This window comes from Ranitomeya variabilis, chromosome 2, assembly GCF_051348905.1.
Source record: "Ranitomeya variabilis isolate aRanVar5 chromosome 2, aRanVar5.hap1, whole genome shotgun sequence".
Lineage (NCBI taxonomy): Eukaryota > Metazoa > Chordata > Amphibia > Anura > Dendrobatidae > Ranitomeya > Ranitomeya variabilis.
Window position 1 is genome coordinate 112,255,650 of NC_135233.1, and position 17,286 is coordinate 112,272,935.

Genomic DNA, 17,286 nt, shown 5'->3' on the forward strand with positions numbered 1-17,286 from the left:
GGGTTTCCACTGTTGAGGCACATCAGGGGCTTTTTAAACGCAACGGGGCATCTGCTAACGATTCCATCGATTTTTGGGTTCAAAAAGTCAAAAGTTGCTTCTTCCCTTCCGAGCCCTGCCATGCACCCAAACAATAGTATTCACCCACATATGGGGTATCAGCTTACTCAGGAGCAATTGCACAACAAATTAAATGGTCCATTTCTTTGTGTTACCCTTGTGAAAATAAAAAATATGGGGCTAAACGATTATTTTTGTGAAAAATTAGATTTTTTATTTTCTTGGCTCTACATTATAAACTTCTGTGAAGCACCTGGGGATTCAAGGTGCTCACCACACATCTGGATATGGTCCTTACGATGTCTAGTTTCCAAAATATGGTCACCTGTGGGGGTTTTTCATTGTTTAGGAACATCAGGAGATCTTCAAATGCGACATGGCATCTGCTCTCGATTCCATCCATTTTTTTGTTCAAAAAGTCAAAAGATGGTCCTTCCCTTCCTTTCTAGGCCTACCATCCACCCAAACACTAGTTTTAACCCACATTTGGGGTATCGGCATACTTAGGAGGAATTGCACAACGAATTTTGAGGTTCATTTTCTCCTGTTACCCTTGTGAAAATAAAATATTGGGGGCAAAAACAAATTTTTTGTCAAAAAAAGTTAAATGTTCATTTTTTTCCTTCCACATTCCATTAGTTCCAATGTAGCACCTGAAGGGTTAATAAACTTCTTGAATGTGCTTTTAAAGTGTTTGAGGTGTGCAGTTTTTAGAGTGGTGACATTTGGGGTATTTTCTGTCATATAGGCCCCCCAAAGTCACTTGAAATGTGATGTGGTCACTAAAAAAAATGGTTTTGTAAGTTTTATTGTAAAAATGAGAAATCTTGATCAACTTTTAACCTTTCTAACTTACTAACAAAGAAAAGTTTCAAAAATTGTGGTGATGTAAAGTAGACATGTGGCAAATGTTATTTATTAACTATTTTGTGGGACATAACATAGTAACATAGTTATTAAGGTTGAAGGAAGACTTTAAGTCCATCTAGTTCAACCCATAGCCTAACCTAACATGCCCTAACATGTTGATCCAGAGGAAGGCAAAAAAAAACCATGTGGCAAAGAGTAAGCTCCACATTGGGGAAAAAAATTCCTTCCCGACTCCACATACGGCAGTCAGACTAGTTCCCTGGATCAACGCCCTATCAAGGAATCTAGTGTATATACCCTGTAACATTATACTTTTCCAGAAAGGTATCCAGTCCCCTCTTAAATTTAAGTAATGAATCACTCATTACAACATCATACGGCAGAGAGTTCCATAGTCTCACTGCTCTTACAGTAAAGAATCCGCATCTGTTATTATGCTTAAACCTTCTTTCCTCCAGACGTAGAGGATGCCCCCTTGTCCCTGTCACCGGTCTATGATTAAAAAGATCATCAGAAAGGTCTTTGTACTGTCCCCTCATATTTATACATTAAAATAAGATCACCCCTTAGTCTTCGTTTTTCCAAACTAAATAGCCCCAAGTGTAATAATCTATCTTGGTATTGCAGACCCCCCAGTCCTCTAATAACCTTGGTCGCTCTTCTCTGCACCCGCTCTAGTTCAGCTACGTCTTTCTTATACACCGGAGACCAGAACTGTGCACAGTATTCTAAGTATGGTCGAACTATTGACATAAGAATTAAAATTTTGAAAATTTTCCGCTAAATTTCTGATAATTTTACAAATAAACGCAAGTCATATCGAGCAAATTTTTAAAACTATCATGAAGTACAATATGTCACTAAAAAAACCTATCTCAAAATCAGTGGGACCTGTTGAAGCATTACAGAGTTATTACCTCAATAAGTGACACTGGTCAGATTTAAAAAATGAGGCTCAGTCATTAACCTACAAAGTTGCATGGTCCTTAAAGGGTTAATCAGGTTCACTTTAAATATTGTTTTCGAGGTGATCAGACTCCCTTTAAGCATAGCCAATATTGGGTTAGACACACAGGTTGTCTTGTCACAGATCTTTCCGTATCTAGTGGTTTTGTGGTTATATTTTTTATAGGCAATAAAGGACAAGAAAGTATTCTTAGCATGTTTATTGTATGACTCTGCAGGACCATGACAGAAGGCTTTCCTCATTCTCCCAGGGCACATCCAGAACTGTAAACGTGCACAGCAATGTCTGCAAAGTAACAGAAATTCATTAGCTCTGTGGAACTTACATATTGTTTAAAGAATTCACAAGTGGCCCTTTCTATATTCCTGAAGCATCCTTCACTATATTTAACATCTACATTATTTATTCTCAAGTCCTGGACAAATAGAAACGGGAATTACAGGGTATTAGTTTTCATGGACAAAGAGATGTTGTTTTCAATGGGCCAAACTATACCTCCCCTACCATTAACCTACAAACATGAAACCTATATTTTAATCACTCAAATATTCTGTATACCCGGAAAATCTCTGGGGCACTATTGGCACTTACAGCATATAAATATACAGCTTAATGTGTTAATTTGCTAAGAGACCCATGACATTGAGCAAAATACCCAGGATATTTTCTGTTGTGAATTCCGTTCTGGAGCTCCCTCCTGTGGTTGCTAATGGTATTTTTGCGAGTTTTGCCCTTGGGCTCCCTCTGGTGGTTTCGAGTGGAACTGCTGCTCCTTTAGGTAGCTGTAGCAGCTGCCTCCACTGATCGCCTTGCCTGGGTTTGTTATTTAAACCTGCTCTGGGCTTTAGTTCATGCCAGCTGTCAATATTCTTGGTTGGATTTGGTTCTCTCCTTGGATTTCTCATATGGCCTGTCCTTGTCAGCAAAAGATAAGTTTTTGCTAGTTCTTGTTTGTCCATTTGTTTGGACTCTTTTGCTCTGCAAATATGTCTCTTTTTGTCCAGCTTGTCACTATGTCATATTCAGGCTAGCTGGAAGCTCTGGGGAAGCAGATTTGCCCCTCCACACCGTGAGTCGGTGTGGAGTTCATTTTTGTAAACTCTGCGTGGATTTTGTAGTTTTTAATACTGACCGCACAGTATCCTTTTCTCTCTGTCTATCAAGTTTAGTATTGGCCTCCTTTGCTGAAATCTGATTTCATTTCTGTGTACGTCATTTCCCTCTCCACTCACCGTCAATATTTGTGGGGGGCTGTCTTTCCTTTGGGGGTTTTCTCTGAGGCAAGATAGCTTTCTATTTCCTACTTTAGGGGTAGTTAGCTCTTAGGCTGTGACAAGGTGTCTAGGGAGAGTCAGGAACATCCCACGGCTATTACTAGTGTTGTTGTTAGGATTAGGAACTGCGGTCAGTAGAGATACCCCCTCCTCAGAGCTCGTCCCATGTTGCGTTTTAGCCACCAGGTCATATCAGTGTGGCCTCTTAACCACCAGGTCATAACAATTTTCCCAGTTTGGGCACTAATGCAGGGACCAATATAAAGTTTGGGGGCTAATGGGGGGCCACTATACAGTTTAGGAGCTAATGTGGGGACCATTATACAGTTTGGGGGCTAATGCAGGGGCCATTATGCAGTTTGGGGGGTGAATACAGTGGCTATTATAGTCTGGGGGCTAATGCTGTGGCTAGTATAGAGCTTTGAGGCTAATGTGGGGGCAATTATACAGTTTGAGTTCTATCATGGGGCAATTATACAGTGAGGGGACTACTGTGGAGGCCATTATACAGTGTGGGACCCAAAATGGGGGCAATTATACATTTTGGGGTCTACTGTGGGGGCAATCAAAGACTGTGTGGACTACTGTGGAGGCCATTATACAGTATGAGAACTAATATGGGGGCCCATTATACAGTTTGGGGTTTACTGTGGGGGCAATCATACTGTGTGGGGGGTTAGTATACTGCTTATAGCAGAGCTGTTGGTCCACCATGCTGTGTGTAGGGGAGCTATGGGCCCACCATACTGTGTATAAGGGAACTGTGAGTCTAACATACCGTGTATAGGGGAGTTGTACATTGGCGAACTCAGCAGACATTATTAAATGTTAAGTGGGCTCTTAAGAAGCATAATTGTTATAGGGGCAGTCAGAGTATTGTGGCCTTCAAAGGGTGAAAATGAGGGCATTGTTTTCTAGTGCACTTGCACAGGGCATTAACATTTTCTAGGAGGCAATTTTACCATCTAGAGGGCACAAAGGAGGCATTATTACTATGCAAGGTGCACAGTGGTGGCATTACTATGCGGGACAGTAAGAGGATCCCTGATTTTGCACAATACAGAAGGTGCAATGATTAGTGACACATACGGCAGCAGCAGGATGACGAGTTTGTGCAGGTTGTGGATAGATGGGGACGGTGCTGGAATTATGAGAAGTCAAATGTGTCTTTGTTGTAATTTTTGCAGACAAGTCGTGGTCGGAAAACTTGTCATACCGGTCTTGGCAAGATGGAAAAGGCCAGAAAAATGAACGACTCCATCATACAGAACATAAACTATAAATCACTATACTGAATATAACTGTACTATAATCTCTTACATGTTCTGCAGGACTGGTATCTACCATTAAATGATCACCTTATGGCGGTAATATCAGTGTTGGTCGGTGTTTTTTTTACCCCATACCTATCATTAGGCTGCGTCACCATAGTTGTAATCAGGATGATTGGCCCCCCTGAGCTGAACCCCTAGCTATGCCTCCGCTGGGGCTAAATCTTAACAAAGCCACTGCAGCAGACACAGCCATAAGTGATCACTTTTTCGGGAGGAAGAAGTGCGGTGAGGAGGGACAGAGAGAGTGTATCAGCATTGGCAGAAGTTACACTCCCCAAGTTATAAGGAGGAACATCAGATCTTAACAGCGCATTCATGAACCATTCTCATTTATATAATTTTGGTACCTTCCCCCCTATAACATAAACAAAAGTAAAACAATGAACCCAATTAAAATTGAAAAATAAGTATACAAAAGTAATGACCTTGAACAGGTTTGAGTCTTGTAAGAAGTCGCAGGAACCCTTCTCGCTTGTTGAGACGCTGTTGCACGCTGTTCTACCAATTTCTACATTCAAAACATAGCGAACACCAGCGACGATCTGGAAAATGAAAACTTACAGGTTTAAAAGTTTAAATAAAAATGAGTATATTGAGCCTGATATGTTTAGATCACCAGATCATTGCATTCCCATGTAAACCTATAACTTTATTTTCTTTCTTTCTGCCTTCCAATCCCCTACTGTATCTATGTTCTTTACTGTTCCAGTGAATTACAGCTCACAGCACAGAAATACATATTAATGCTAGACATTAACTGTTTCAATGGCTTTCCTATTTGGAAATACCCCTGCCCCTTGGCTGTAGTTTATATATATAAAAAACAAACTTTACACAGCCTCCCTGGGTCCAGCGCTAAGTCTCCAGCGCTGCAGTGAACGGCACGAGCCGCTGAACTCACTTATTGGCTACAGAGCAGTCAACATGATATCAAGACTGGAGGCAAAAAAACAATGAGAACAGTGACGGAAACACAGCGCTGGACCTGGAGAAGGGGTGTGAAGGGCAGTTTGTTTTTCAAAATCGAAACACAGATAAGGGACAAGAGTTTTCCAAAACTGGAAAACTCCTTTAATTGATATGCAGAGAGAGGGATACTTTAAAAAAAAAGGGAGCTTGATATCTAATAGAAGCTGCCTAATCCTCAGGCAGCATGTATCAGGCACTAGCTGCACAATTTTAGACTGGTATGTTTGACGCTGCTGAGTTTCAGAAAAAAAACACATACTTTAAAAGCCCCTAATGGGAAACTAATCGGACAGGCGGTTTTTGGTGGCTTCTCCCTCCAAATGCCGTAGAGTGACAGGTCTCACCCTGTGTGAGCATATAGAGAGACTTGTCAGTCATGTGAAGCTGCCAGGAACCCGCCATTCTGATTAGTCTCCCTTACAGCTTGGTCCCTGGAGGCTTTTATACTATTTTTTCTCTGAAATGCTGAACATACCAGCCTGATATTATTCAGTCAGTGTCTGATACATGGTTCCCGTGGGTGGGGCAGAATGTATCAGCTGTCAGGTTTCGTAAGATTCAGCACATCGCACAGTGTGGAACAGACCTACTTTTAAGGACGGGAACCCTCATTCACACATCCATGTGTGTGTTACCATCTGATAGAAATTAACCCATTTTCTTCTAAAGTGTAATCCTAGTTGCAACCATATTTTTCTCATCCCTGTTATTTCAGTGAAGAAGGTGGACTAATTGATTTTTTTTTTTTGTCCATTAACTCTTAGCTATGTATCAAATACAAAAGAAAAAGAAAAGATGCCGGGAGAAAAATAAGCATAAAAACCACTAAAGCATTTTTAAACAATTTTTAAACAAATATAAGATTGAAAAGGATATTCCAAACAGATAAAGTAATGTGAAATAAAAGGTGGTTGGGAATATAATTGGTGGCTACAGTATGAGAGTTGTGTATAAAATTGCAAAACAATAAATCAATGCGCATAGCCAAAGTTAGTTCTAAATAAAGTGCTAGTGCAAAGAGGAAGCTAAACCCTGATAGCTGGACCCAATATATATATATATATATATATATATATATATATATATATATATATATATATATATATATATATATATATATATATATATATATATTAGAAAAAATTGGAACAGCACAAATCCTTTACTTATCTTCGGGTGCAGAGCCCAAACAACCCGTCCCTTGGTTGCTTTCAGTCCATATAAATCACAAAAGCAGGCAGCACTCCATATTCTTTAGGATAATTTGCAGGTCTTTATTGAGCCCACATCTCATGTTTGAGATGTGGGCTCAATAAAGACCTGCAAATTATCCTAAAGAATATGGAGTGCTGCCTGCTTTTGTGATTTATATATATATATATATATATATATATATATATATATATATATATATATATATATATATATATACGGTATATATATATATATATAGATTGTAAAGTTCAGCTCACTGAAGGAAGTGAGAGAAAAAAACAGCTTCACAAGTGTCAAAGTTAGAAGATATATTAACAAAAGTATGGGCTAAACTGGCAGTATAAACTCATAAATAAGTAAAGTTCAGGTAGCTGAAGGAAGGGAGAAATATGGGAGTGACTTCACATGTGTTAAAATTTAAAGACAAGGGTAGAGATATAGAAAATACATCAATGTGGATCATGGATATCCCAACAGCCAGGGAATGAAGAAATAAGCTAGGGGCATAAAGCCATGTTGCATAAAGGAAACACCCAACCACAGGAGCATACCCAACATGTGTTTCGCCTGAGCTTTGTCAGGGGCGTAATTAGCAATGTATCACCTAAAAATAGATAGAACTCGGCTGGAACTCTGGAATACAGTCTGTCTTCCTAGTTTTATAGGTTCAGGGATATCCATGTACTTTAAAGCAGTTGTCCAATACTTGGACAGCCCCTTCTCAATCCCTACATTTGCCCTAGTAAAATAACACTTGGGGTCCGCACACACTAGCGTATATTCTCATGTGTGAGAATCAGTCCAATTTTATGCTAATGACACTCGGCTCAAACTCTGTCAGAGTTTGCTTTGAGTGTCATCCGATTCTCTCGCTTGAGAGAATTGCAGCACAGCTGCAGAGAAGATTGACAACTTATTTTCTCCATCTTCTCCATTGTCTCTGCGTGCTTACATTGGACTGCACTCGGATGGCATCCAATTGCAGTCTGATGTTTCACACGCAGTCAGACTTGTATAGGCGTGCAAGGTCCAATTATCAGATGCACTCACAGCATGTTGTGATTATTTTCTCATGCCGATCAAGGACGTCTCCCACGGATGTGTGGATATAGCCTAAAACAGATGAGAAGAGTGCATGCTGCACTTACACTTTGACTAAAATTGGTTAGTGTGCTATTCTGTGCCATCTTTCGGTCTCTTTGTAGTGCACTGACTGAAAGTATGCTCTTTTTAACCCAACCTTAACGATCAGTTGTAATTATGTAGTAATTGATTCCTATGTGCTCCTTACCTGAAATTCAGCAGATATGATCCTCATTAGCTTGTAATTATATTCATCGTTTAACATTTTATTGAATCCACTAATTGCGATGGTGGCAACCTTTACAACCTCTGGGTCACTGGGATCAACCGGCTGAAGGCCTCCAACTAACATGTCACCATACACACATACAGACAGGAGAGACAGAGCCACTAAGGCTCTACCGCACATTCCTGCTGACATCCTGGTTCCTAGGAAAGGAAAGAAAAGATGGCCGAGGACCAGCTGAGAGCAACCTTTATAGTCTCCAGCTGACTTGCTAGGACACAGCTATGTATAAATGTTGATAAGACTAATGCATTTCACTTATGTGTTATCTAGTGATTGAGAACTCAAATAATACCAGGCATTTATTCTATACAGCTGGCAATGGTAATGGGTAAAATTGTAAGTGGTGCCATATTTTATCACAGGAACAAAGTCATTATTATCTTATCGGAAAATAAGTTTAAATATAGCAAAAATAGCAAATATAAAGCAATGTCACACATCATCGCTCTTACAATATCATCTGATAAAACCTTTTCATTCATCAGTTTAAACAACGAATGTGCCTAAAGGACTTTGGCATATGACTAATCGCATTGTTATATAATTATATATAAAATTAAAAAAAGATTTCCCCTTAATTTTTAAATAGCTTTCTCCTTCAGAGATTGTACCTGCATTGCTAGGAATGAGTGACACGAAGAAGTAAAATGTGTTATGCCTAGTAATATATCTTTTGTACCATTATCATAAGATTGTGGTATTTTCACCAACTATGCAAATCATAGGGAAACAGACATGTATTATTAACATTGCATGTCATTTCCTGCAGGGGCTATAACCATTGATGATATCCTCTGTTCCCACACCTGAATGGTAGAAGCCAGAGGCGTAGCTAGGGTTTCAGCTTGGGGGGGGCGAAAAATCTGTGGGCCCCTAACCAGGTAATCCTGACTACAGCTAAGTGGCGCACCCTAATTGTGAGCAGGGCCGGCGTCAGCACCCGGCGCACCCGGGCAAGTGCCGGGGCCTTGGCGAGACGGGGGGGGGGCCCACTCACGCTGTCTGGGATACAGCGTGCGCAGACTACTTGGTGACTGTCCGCCAGACTGTGTGATGTCAGGTGGAGGAGGAGAACGCTGAAGCTGGAGACACCGGGAAAAGGGCAGGAGGATCATGAAGACGGTTGGAAACGTGCAGAGAGCTGCACTTGGGAGCGGAGTGTCTGCCCGCCGGCACTGCCTGCACACCAGCCGACCTGCCAGGAGCCGGCCGCAAAGTTTGCCAGTGAGAGGAGGAGAGGCCGGGTAGGTACCAGCTAAGCTTCTATGAGCTCAGTGCTGAGCGTTCATTCTCCATAAAACCTGCATCCCAGGAGCCACCAGTGAAGGCTGCTGCCATGTCACTAGTGGGCACATTGCAGTCACTGACCTGTGGGATATTATGCCATGTGATGCTGCTATATGGCCCCCTGCACACCTGTTATATGCCCCCTACACACCTGTTATATGCCCCCTGCACACCTGTTATATGCCCCCTGCACACCTGTTATATGCCCCCTGCACACCTGCGATATGGCCCCCTGTACACCTGCGATATGGCCCCCTGCACACCTGCGATATGGCCCCCTGCACACCTGCGATATGGCCCCCTGCACACCTGCGATATGGCCCCCTGCACACCTGCGATATGGCCCCCTGCACACCTGCGATATGGCCCCCTGCACACCTGCGATATGGCCCCCTGCACACCTGCGATATGGCCCCCTGCACACCTGCGATGTGGCCCTCTGCACACCTGTGATATAGCCCCCTGCACACCTGCGATATGGCCCCACTGCACACCTGCGATATGGCCCCACTGCACACCTGCGATATGGCCCCCCTGCACACCTGCGATATGGCCCCCCTGCACACCTGCGATATGGCCCCCCTGCACACCTGCGATATGGCCCCCTGCAAAAAGCGTGTACTGCATCCAGCTCTGTGGCGGTGCCTGGCTGGGAGTGTCGCGCTATCACAGTTGCTATGCACATGGGTTACAGTAGTTTCGCCCCTATAGCTCTGTGTAATTATACAAGAAACTCTAGTTTGAAGTTAGGTAATTGCTTAACTAACAATCCCATAATGCAGATTTATTGCCTGAAATCCTCCCTTTACTATCTGTAGACACAAATAAAGGCCCTTTAAATACTCCTGTGCATGGTATTGACATCTGGATGGTAGCTGGTGAAAGTAGCTTTCTTATTTTAAGGAACTGACATGAACGCAATTTTTTTTAAAGGGTTCATAGTATTAAAACTTAAAGGGATTTTGCAGGTATTTAAAAAAGAAACACAAAAAACCACAATCTCACTGGTGATTGCAGCATAACAACATGCCACAGGGGTCAGGCATAGCTTGTAATTAGCGGCTTTGGCCATGAGTCTGTGCAGCACGTCGTCACAAACCAGCAGAGGAGCGCCGGCTATGAAGCCCCACTCATGTAGTGTAAGAAGTGAAATCTGGCATTGCACTATACCTATATTTCTCTGCTGTATCTGTGCATCATGAATCGTGGTATGTGTTAAAGGGGAGGGCCCACTGACACTCTTTCGCCTGGGGCCCTCAAAAACCTGGAGCCGGCCCTGATTGTGAGTATAGGGGAAAATTACCAGATGAACGCACTGTGATTGAAAATAAATCTATATACAAAAACGAACACTGATTACTATATGGAGACCAGTCCTGCTGACCATATAAGAGATCACAGCGCAGTTATAGATGGTGACTAACAGCTGATGTTCCTTATTATGGAATCGTTCACTTTCTCTAGTAGCCTTCCACGACAGCCACCAGGAGGTTGTCTCCATACCCTAATGGGGGACAGGAAGCACGAGAGGTTAAAAGCCCCTCCCACCTCCCATTAACCAGTGTCTTTCCTGTCCCCCATGGGGCATGGAGAGGTTTTGGGTGCGCTGCAGCGGCGGCTCTGGGCAGTGTACCTGGTTTTTATCTATGATGCCGGGCACTATGGTCGGGTCCCTCGGGGCTTCCTCCTGCGCTGTGCCTCCCGTCTCCTCCGGATTCTGGGACCGCGTTCCCGGTCCTCCTGCGTCCTCTTGCGGGGACAAAGCTGGCCGGTGAGCCCACCCGGAGGCCTCCCTGAGCTCTCCGGCGTCTCCCCCTCCTGACGCACGCTGTTCGGCGACCCGGAAGTCAGGCGATCCTCCACTTCCGGGTCGGCGCTCCTGCACAGGAGCGATACAGACCAGGCGTCCTCTTCTGCCAAGCCTATGGATTACCGAACGGCGTGCGAGGCACGCTGCATCCTCGCACGCCTGCCTGGGACTACGGAGGGGGAGGGGCGGCAAAATTGCCTCGCGCTGGTGCAGTCTTATTTTCTATATAAGCTGCGAAGACGTCTCAGGTAAGCTGCTGTAAGCATGGATTCGTCTTGCCCTGCAGCTGCAGAGCCCAGCGCTCCTCAAGCCCTAGTAAGTGTGGCAGAGATGGGTCCCATTCAAAGGTAGTACATTACACCTTCTTATACTGCTCCCTCTCTCTTTGCAGGCAGTGAAGTCTGGCCCTAAAAACATTACCAAACGCAAATGTGCCACCTGTAATGTAAAAATGCCGCTAGATTGGGAGAAAAAGCTGTGCCAACCCTGTACGGATAAAATCGTCCGGGCGGAACACCCCTCATTAATTGAGGAGATCCGCTCCCTGGTTAGACAGGAGGTTCAGACCTCTCTGGCCACGCTCACCCCACCTCCACCGCCGCCACCATCCTCACCTGGTCCATCTCTCCCCAAAAAGAGAAAAATCCAGGAGTATTCCGAGTCAGAGTCTGAGGCATCTTATACGTCCTCTTCTGCCAAGTGGGAGGAGGTGTTACCCCATAAATCTGCGGAAATTAGAAGATACCTCTTTTCCTCTGAATACATTGAGGAATTGGTATCAGCAGTGAGGAACACCATGGGGCTTAAAGAGGAGTCAGTTCCTCATTCTATACAGGACGAACTTTTTGGTATACATACCACAAAACAACCTGGTTTTCCCGTCCATAAGAGCATTATAGACATGATTAATAATGAATGGGAGTTGCCGGAGAAACGTCTAACAACCCCTCCGGACTTTAAACATCGTTTTCCTCTTGATGACGATACAATAAAATGGAACATCCCCAAAATTGATGTTCAGGTGGCCAGAGTGGCTAAAAAAACGGCTCTGCCGTTCGAGGATTCCTCCCAGTTGAAGGACCCCTTAGATAGAAAAATCGAGAGCCTTCTCAAAAAATCTTGGGAGACGTCTACCTCAGCCCTCAGATACAACATCACATCCACCTGTGTGGCCCGCTCCCTCTTCCGCTGGTTAGAAGAGCTGGAAAACCACATCTCTCAAGGTACCCCGAGAGAAGAAGTTCTGGACTCCCTGCCTATTCTTCAAAGAGCGACTGGGTTCCTCGCAGATGCCTCACTGGAGTCTATCCGGGTGGCAGCCCGGTCCTTGGTCCAGACAAATTCAGCCAGAAGAGCTCTCTGGTTAAAAATGTGGAGCGGAGATGTCACTTCCAAAATAAAACTTTGTTCCATTCCCTTTAAAGGTGACTATGTGCTTGGACCCTCATTAGACGACATCCTAGAGAAAGCCACAGACAGAAAGAAAACTCTTCCTGAGCAGAGGCCTCCCAGGAAGCGTTTTTTTCGAGCCTCCCAGTCCCAGTCCCAGCCCTCCCAAGGTAAAGGGAAAGGAAAGTCCGGGAGGTGGAGTTATGCGAAGGGGAAGCCTAAAAACATCCTTATTCCCCAGCAAGCTCAACAAGAAAAGCAATGACTCCGATCCGGTGGGGGGGAGGCTTTCGAACTTCGCTTACAGTTGGCAGAATATCTCCAACAGCCCCTGGGTAGTGAGTGTTATACAACAGGGGCTTCTGATAGAGTTCGATGCACCTCCCCCCAGGATCGTAAGAGTCACCTCCCCGTCATCTCGGGAGACCCAAAGGCTGATGATGGCTGGAATTCAGGACTTATTAGACTCGAGAGCTATCTCCCCGGTCCCGACGAACGAGCAAGGGAAAGGGCACTATTCCCATATCTTTATGGTAAAAAAGCCTTCCGGGCAGTCTCGGATCATCATAAATCTGAAAGCTCTCAACAAAAATATAACTTACCGCAAATTCAAGATGGAGTCGGTAAAAACAGCCATCCCCTTAATAGCTCCTCAATCTTATATGGCAACAATAGACCTCAAGGATGCCTATTTCCATATTCCAATGCATCCTCGTCACAGGAAATACTTAAGATTTGCGGTCCAAATCAATAAAAAAATCTTACATTTCCAGTACAATGTTCTCCCCTTCGGGATCTCCTCAGCCCCAAGGGTGTTTTCCAGAGTCATGGCAGAAGCAGTAGCCCACATCAGGAGCCAAGATATCGCTATAGTGCCATACTTAGACGATCTTCTGATAATTGGTCCTTCCGCCGAAATTCTCAAACAGAGAGTTTCCAAAACTCTGAACATTCTACAGGATTTGGGTTGGTTACCAAATCTAAAAAAGTCTCAACTGTCACCATCAAAGGTGAGGAAATTCCTCGGTGTCCTCCTGGATTTTGAGAACCAGAAATCCTTCCTACCAGAGGAACACCGAATAAACCTGATTTCCAAAGTCTCAGACTTCAAGAAACAACGTTCTCCGACTCTACGGGCTGCAATGTCTCTCCTAGGGTCAATGACGGCCTGTATACAATCAGTCCAGTGGGCTCAAAGCCACTCAAGAGTACTGCAGGCACACATCTTAGAGAACTGGAACGGAAATCCAAGCTCCCTGAACAGAAGAATATATACTCCTGGAAAGGTAAAGGTCTCGTTAACCTGGTGGGCGATCCAATCCAACCTGCTAAAAGGAGTGAACTGGGTACAAGATCCTTTGATCACAGTGACAACGGATGCCAGTCAGAAAGGTTGGGGAGCAGTTGTCTCGCAGATCCCATTCCAGGGTCACTGGAGTCGAAGAGAAAGTTCCGGTTCCTCCAACTCCAGAGAATTGTTGGCAGTGGAGAGGGCCCTCCTGGCGGCCAGCAGTCTCATTATAGGTCAGCATGTCATAATTTATTCGGACAATATGACGACTGTTGCGCATCTAAAACACCAGGGAAGTCCAAAGTTCAACCAGTTGAGAGCAATATCGAACAGAATATTTTGCTGGGCAGAGAAACATCTCCTCTCACTATCAGCAATACACCTCAGAGGGTCAGTGAACATTCATGCAGATCTCCTAAGTCGTCACGACTTGCATCCAGGAGAATGGAGCCTGAAAGAGGACATCTTCAGAATGTTGACAGACAGATGGGGACTTCCGGATATAGACCTTCTAGCGTCAGGTCAGAATGCACAGGTCGAGAAATATTTCTCCCTAAACTCCAAGGACAGGTCCCAAGGAGTAGACGCCTTCGCTCACACATGGAGTTTTCGTCTAGCGTACGCTTTCCCTCCTATACCGTTACTGGCAAAGACCCTCCGGAAGATCCGGGACGATCAAGTCCAAACTATCCTAGTAGCGCCGGCATGGCCGAAAAGAAGCTGGTACCACCTCATAAAAGAACTGAAGGTGGATGGTCCGATTTTTCTTCAAGCAGAAGGTCTTCTCCGCCAGGGGCCCTTTTGCCATCCGGAACCACAAAGGTTCAATCTAGCAGCCTGGCTATTGAAGCCCAGGTACTAAGGGCCAAGGGCCTTTCACAGTCTGTAATCTCTACCCTACAGAAGTCCAGAAAACCCGTCACAAACGCCATATATGGGAAAATTTGGAATAGATTCTCCTTGTGGTGTCATCCTCATAAACCTGACCCTTTCCATCCTAATGTCTCGCAGATATTGGATTTTTTGCAAAAAGGTTTAGAGTTGGGGCTGAAGCCAAGTACCTTGAAAGTTCAAGTGTCAGCCTTGAGCTCTGTCTTCGATCAAGACCTTGCCAATCATCGTTGGGTAAAGAGGTTCATGGTCGCAGCCTCAAGGCATTGCCCAAGAAAACAAATTTTCGTACCATCATGGGACTTAAATATAGTTCTAAAGGGCCTTACGGCTCCTCCATTCGAGCCTTTGTCATCTTGTTCCTCACAGCTTCTGTCCTGCAAAACAGCCTTCTTGGTTGCAATTTCTACGGCTAGGCGAGTGGGAGAAATACAAGCCCTCTCAGTGAGAGAGCCTTATCTTACTATAAGAGACGACTCCATTGTGTTCCGAACTGATCCATGTTTCCTCCCGAAGGTAGTGTCAGAATTTCATCGATCACAGGATATAGTCCTTCCATCGTTCTGTCACAATCCTTCAAATCCGGAAGAACACAAATTTCATACCTTGGACGTACGGCGTATAGTGCTATACTATTTGGAACATACTAAATCATTCAGAATTGACAAAAATCTCTTCGTTCATCTTTCTGGCAGAAATAAGGGCAAGAAGGTAGCGAAGAGTACCATTGCCAACTGGATAAAGAAAGCCATTTCTGAAGCATACCTATCTCAGAATATTGCTATTCCTGCGGGCCTAAAAGCTCATTCCACCAGATCTACGTCTGTCTCTTGGGCTGAAAGGGCTGGTGCTTCAATGGAGCAGATTTGCAGGGCAGCAACATGGTCTTCCTTGCACACTTTTACTAAGCATTACAGATTGGACTTCTGGTCCAACCGGGATCTTGCCTTTGGCCGAATGGTTCTTCAGGCAGTGGTCCCCCCCTAAATACAGAATTGGTTGGCATTCCTCCTGGTGGCTGTCGTGGAAGGCTACTAGAGAAAATAGAATTATTCTTACCGTTAATTCGGTTTCTAGGAGCCTTCCACGACAGCATTAATTCCCTCCCGATGTTCTTGGATACATTTTTTCTGAGAACCTAAAAGGTAACCGGTGCTATGGGTTCAGTTGTAAGTCACTGGTTAATGGGAGGTGGGAGGGGCTTTTAACCTCTCGTGCTTCCTGTCCCCCATTAGGGTATGGAGACAACCTCCTGGTGGCTGTCGTGGAAGGCTCCTAGAAACCGAATTAACGGTAAGAATAATTCTATTTTTCTCTTCTTTTCCATCTGGCCCAGACCGACATGACAACTTCTCCAGCCAGGACTTGTCTGCATAGATAACAACAAAGACGTCTGACTTCTCACATTTCCTGCACCGTCCATCTATTCCCAAACTGCACAAACTCCTCATCCTGCTGATACCCCAATACTGAGCCACGGCGGCCATATGTGTCACTATTACTGCACCTGCTGTGTGGTACAATAACGGCTCCTCTTACCGTCCCACATAATGCTGCCATCACTGTTCCCCTTACATAGTAATAATGCCATCTTTGTGCACCCTAGATAGTAAAATTCCCCCCTATAAAATATTAATGCCCTGTGATAGTGCCCTCCACATTTTGGCCCTAAAAAGTAATAATACTCCATATGCAACTTTGATGGTCACAATACTCTCAGTGCCCTATAACAATAATGCTTAAGTGCCCACTTAACATTTAATAATGTCCTCTGAGTCCCCCCATGTACAGTAACCATGACCCCAGTATCACAGATTTAAGCAGGCAGTCATGTGATCACTCTTTCGACTTGAGAGAAACAGACTCGGACTGGCCCACAGGGTAACAGAGGGATCCCCCGATGGGCCCCTGTGCAGATCTGGGCCCCAACCCCACTATATAGGCAATAATTGGCATGATTCACTTGATTCACTCTGTACAGAAAAAAATCAGCATCTCATCATTTACCAAACTACCCAGTTTATTATTATATAGAGATATAGGTAAATTTGTGAACCAGGTTAGTGTAATATTTGTATGCAGGTGAAAAGTGGGCCCCCCAAAGTCAGTTACTGGTGGGCCTTTGGCACCCAAGTCCCACATTGACTAGGTGAATACCTGACTCTTCACTAGAGCCCATGATGGTCGGGTTAAACTTGGCTCCTGATGGATACCAGGTGCTACATCAGGAAGAGTCAGACACATGGCAGCTGTCCCCCAAGGGATAGGTAGCTGGAACAGCCTTGGAGGAGAACACAGATGGTACCGGCATGTGCAGACTGATACGGCTGGTAGACAGATAGGCACATGCAGGTGCAGGTTGGTACTGGCAGGCACGGCTCACATACAGGCAAGCTGATGCTGGTGGCAGGGCCGGCTCCAGGTTTTTGAGGGCCCCGGGCGAAAGAGTGTCAGTGGGCCCTCCCCTTTAACACATACCACGATTCATGATGCACAGATACAGCAGAGAAATATAGGTATAGTGCAATGCCAGATTTCACTTCTTACACTACATGAG

General features: G+C 44.5%; 1 protein-coding gene across 1 annotated transcript; it reads right to left on the reverse strand.

Annotated features, from left to right (window-relative positions):
* Positions 1–2,081: 2,081 nt before the first annotated feature.
* Positions 2,082–17,040, reverse strand: LOC143809159 (cystatin-like). The gene is made up of 4 exons (XM_077292299.1): positions 16,887–17,040; positions 7,981–8,201; positions 4,931–5,047; positions 2,082–2,182 (listed from the first exon to the last, which is right to left on the reverse strand). The coding sequence occupies exons 1-4, from the start codon at positions 16,906–16,908 to the stop codon at positions 2,096–2,098; spliced, it is 447 nt and encodes a 148-aa protein (XP_077148414.1). The 5' UTR covers positions 16,909–17,040; the 3' UTR covers positions 2,082–2,095.
* Between the last annotated feature and the right edge of the window lie 246 nt (positions 17,041–17,286).

Bases quoted from the DNA above. Each gene is read 5' to 3' on its own strand.
- LOC143809159 (XM_077292299.1), bottom strand. From the start codon at position 16,908: ATGGGCTCTAGTGAAGAGTCAG. The intron at 5,048-7,980 runs GTAAGGAGCACA...TTCATTTTCCAG, and splicing joins TCATATCTGCTGAATTTCAG to ATCGTCGCTGGTGTTCGCTA. The intron at 2,183-4,930 runs GTCATTACTTTT...GTTACTTTGCAG, and splicing joins AAGACTCAAACCTGTTCAAG to ACATTGCTGTGCACGTTTAC.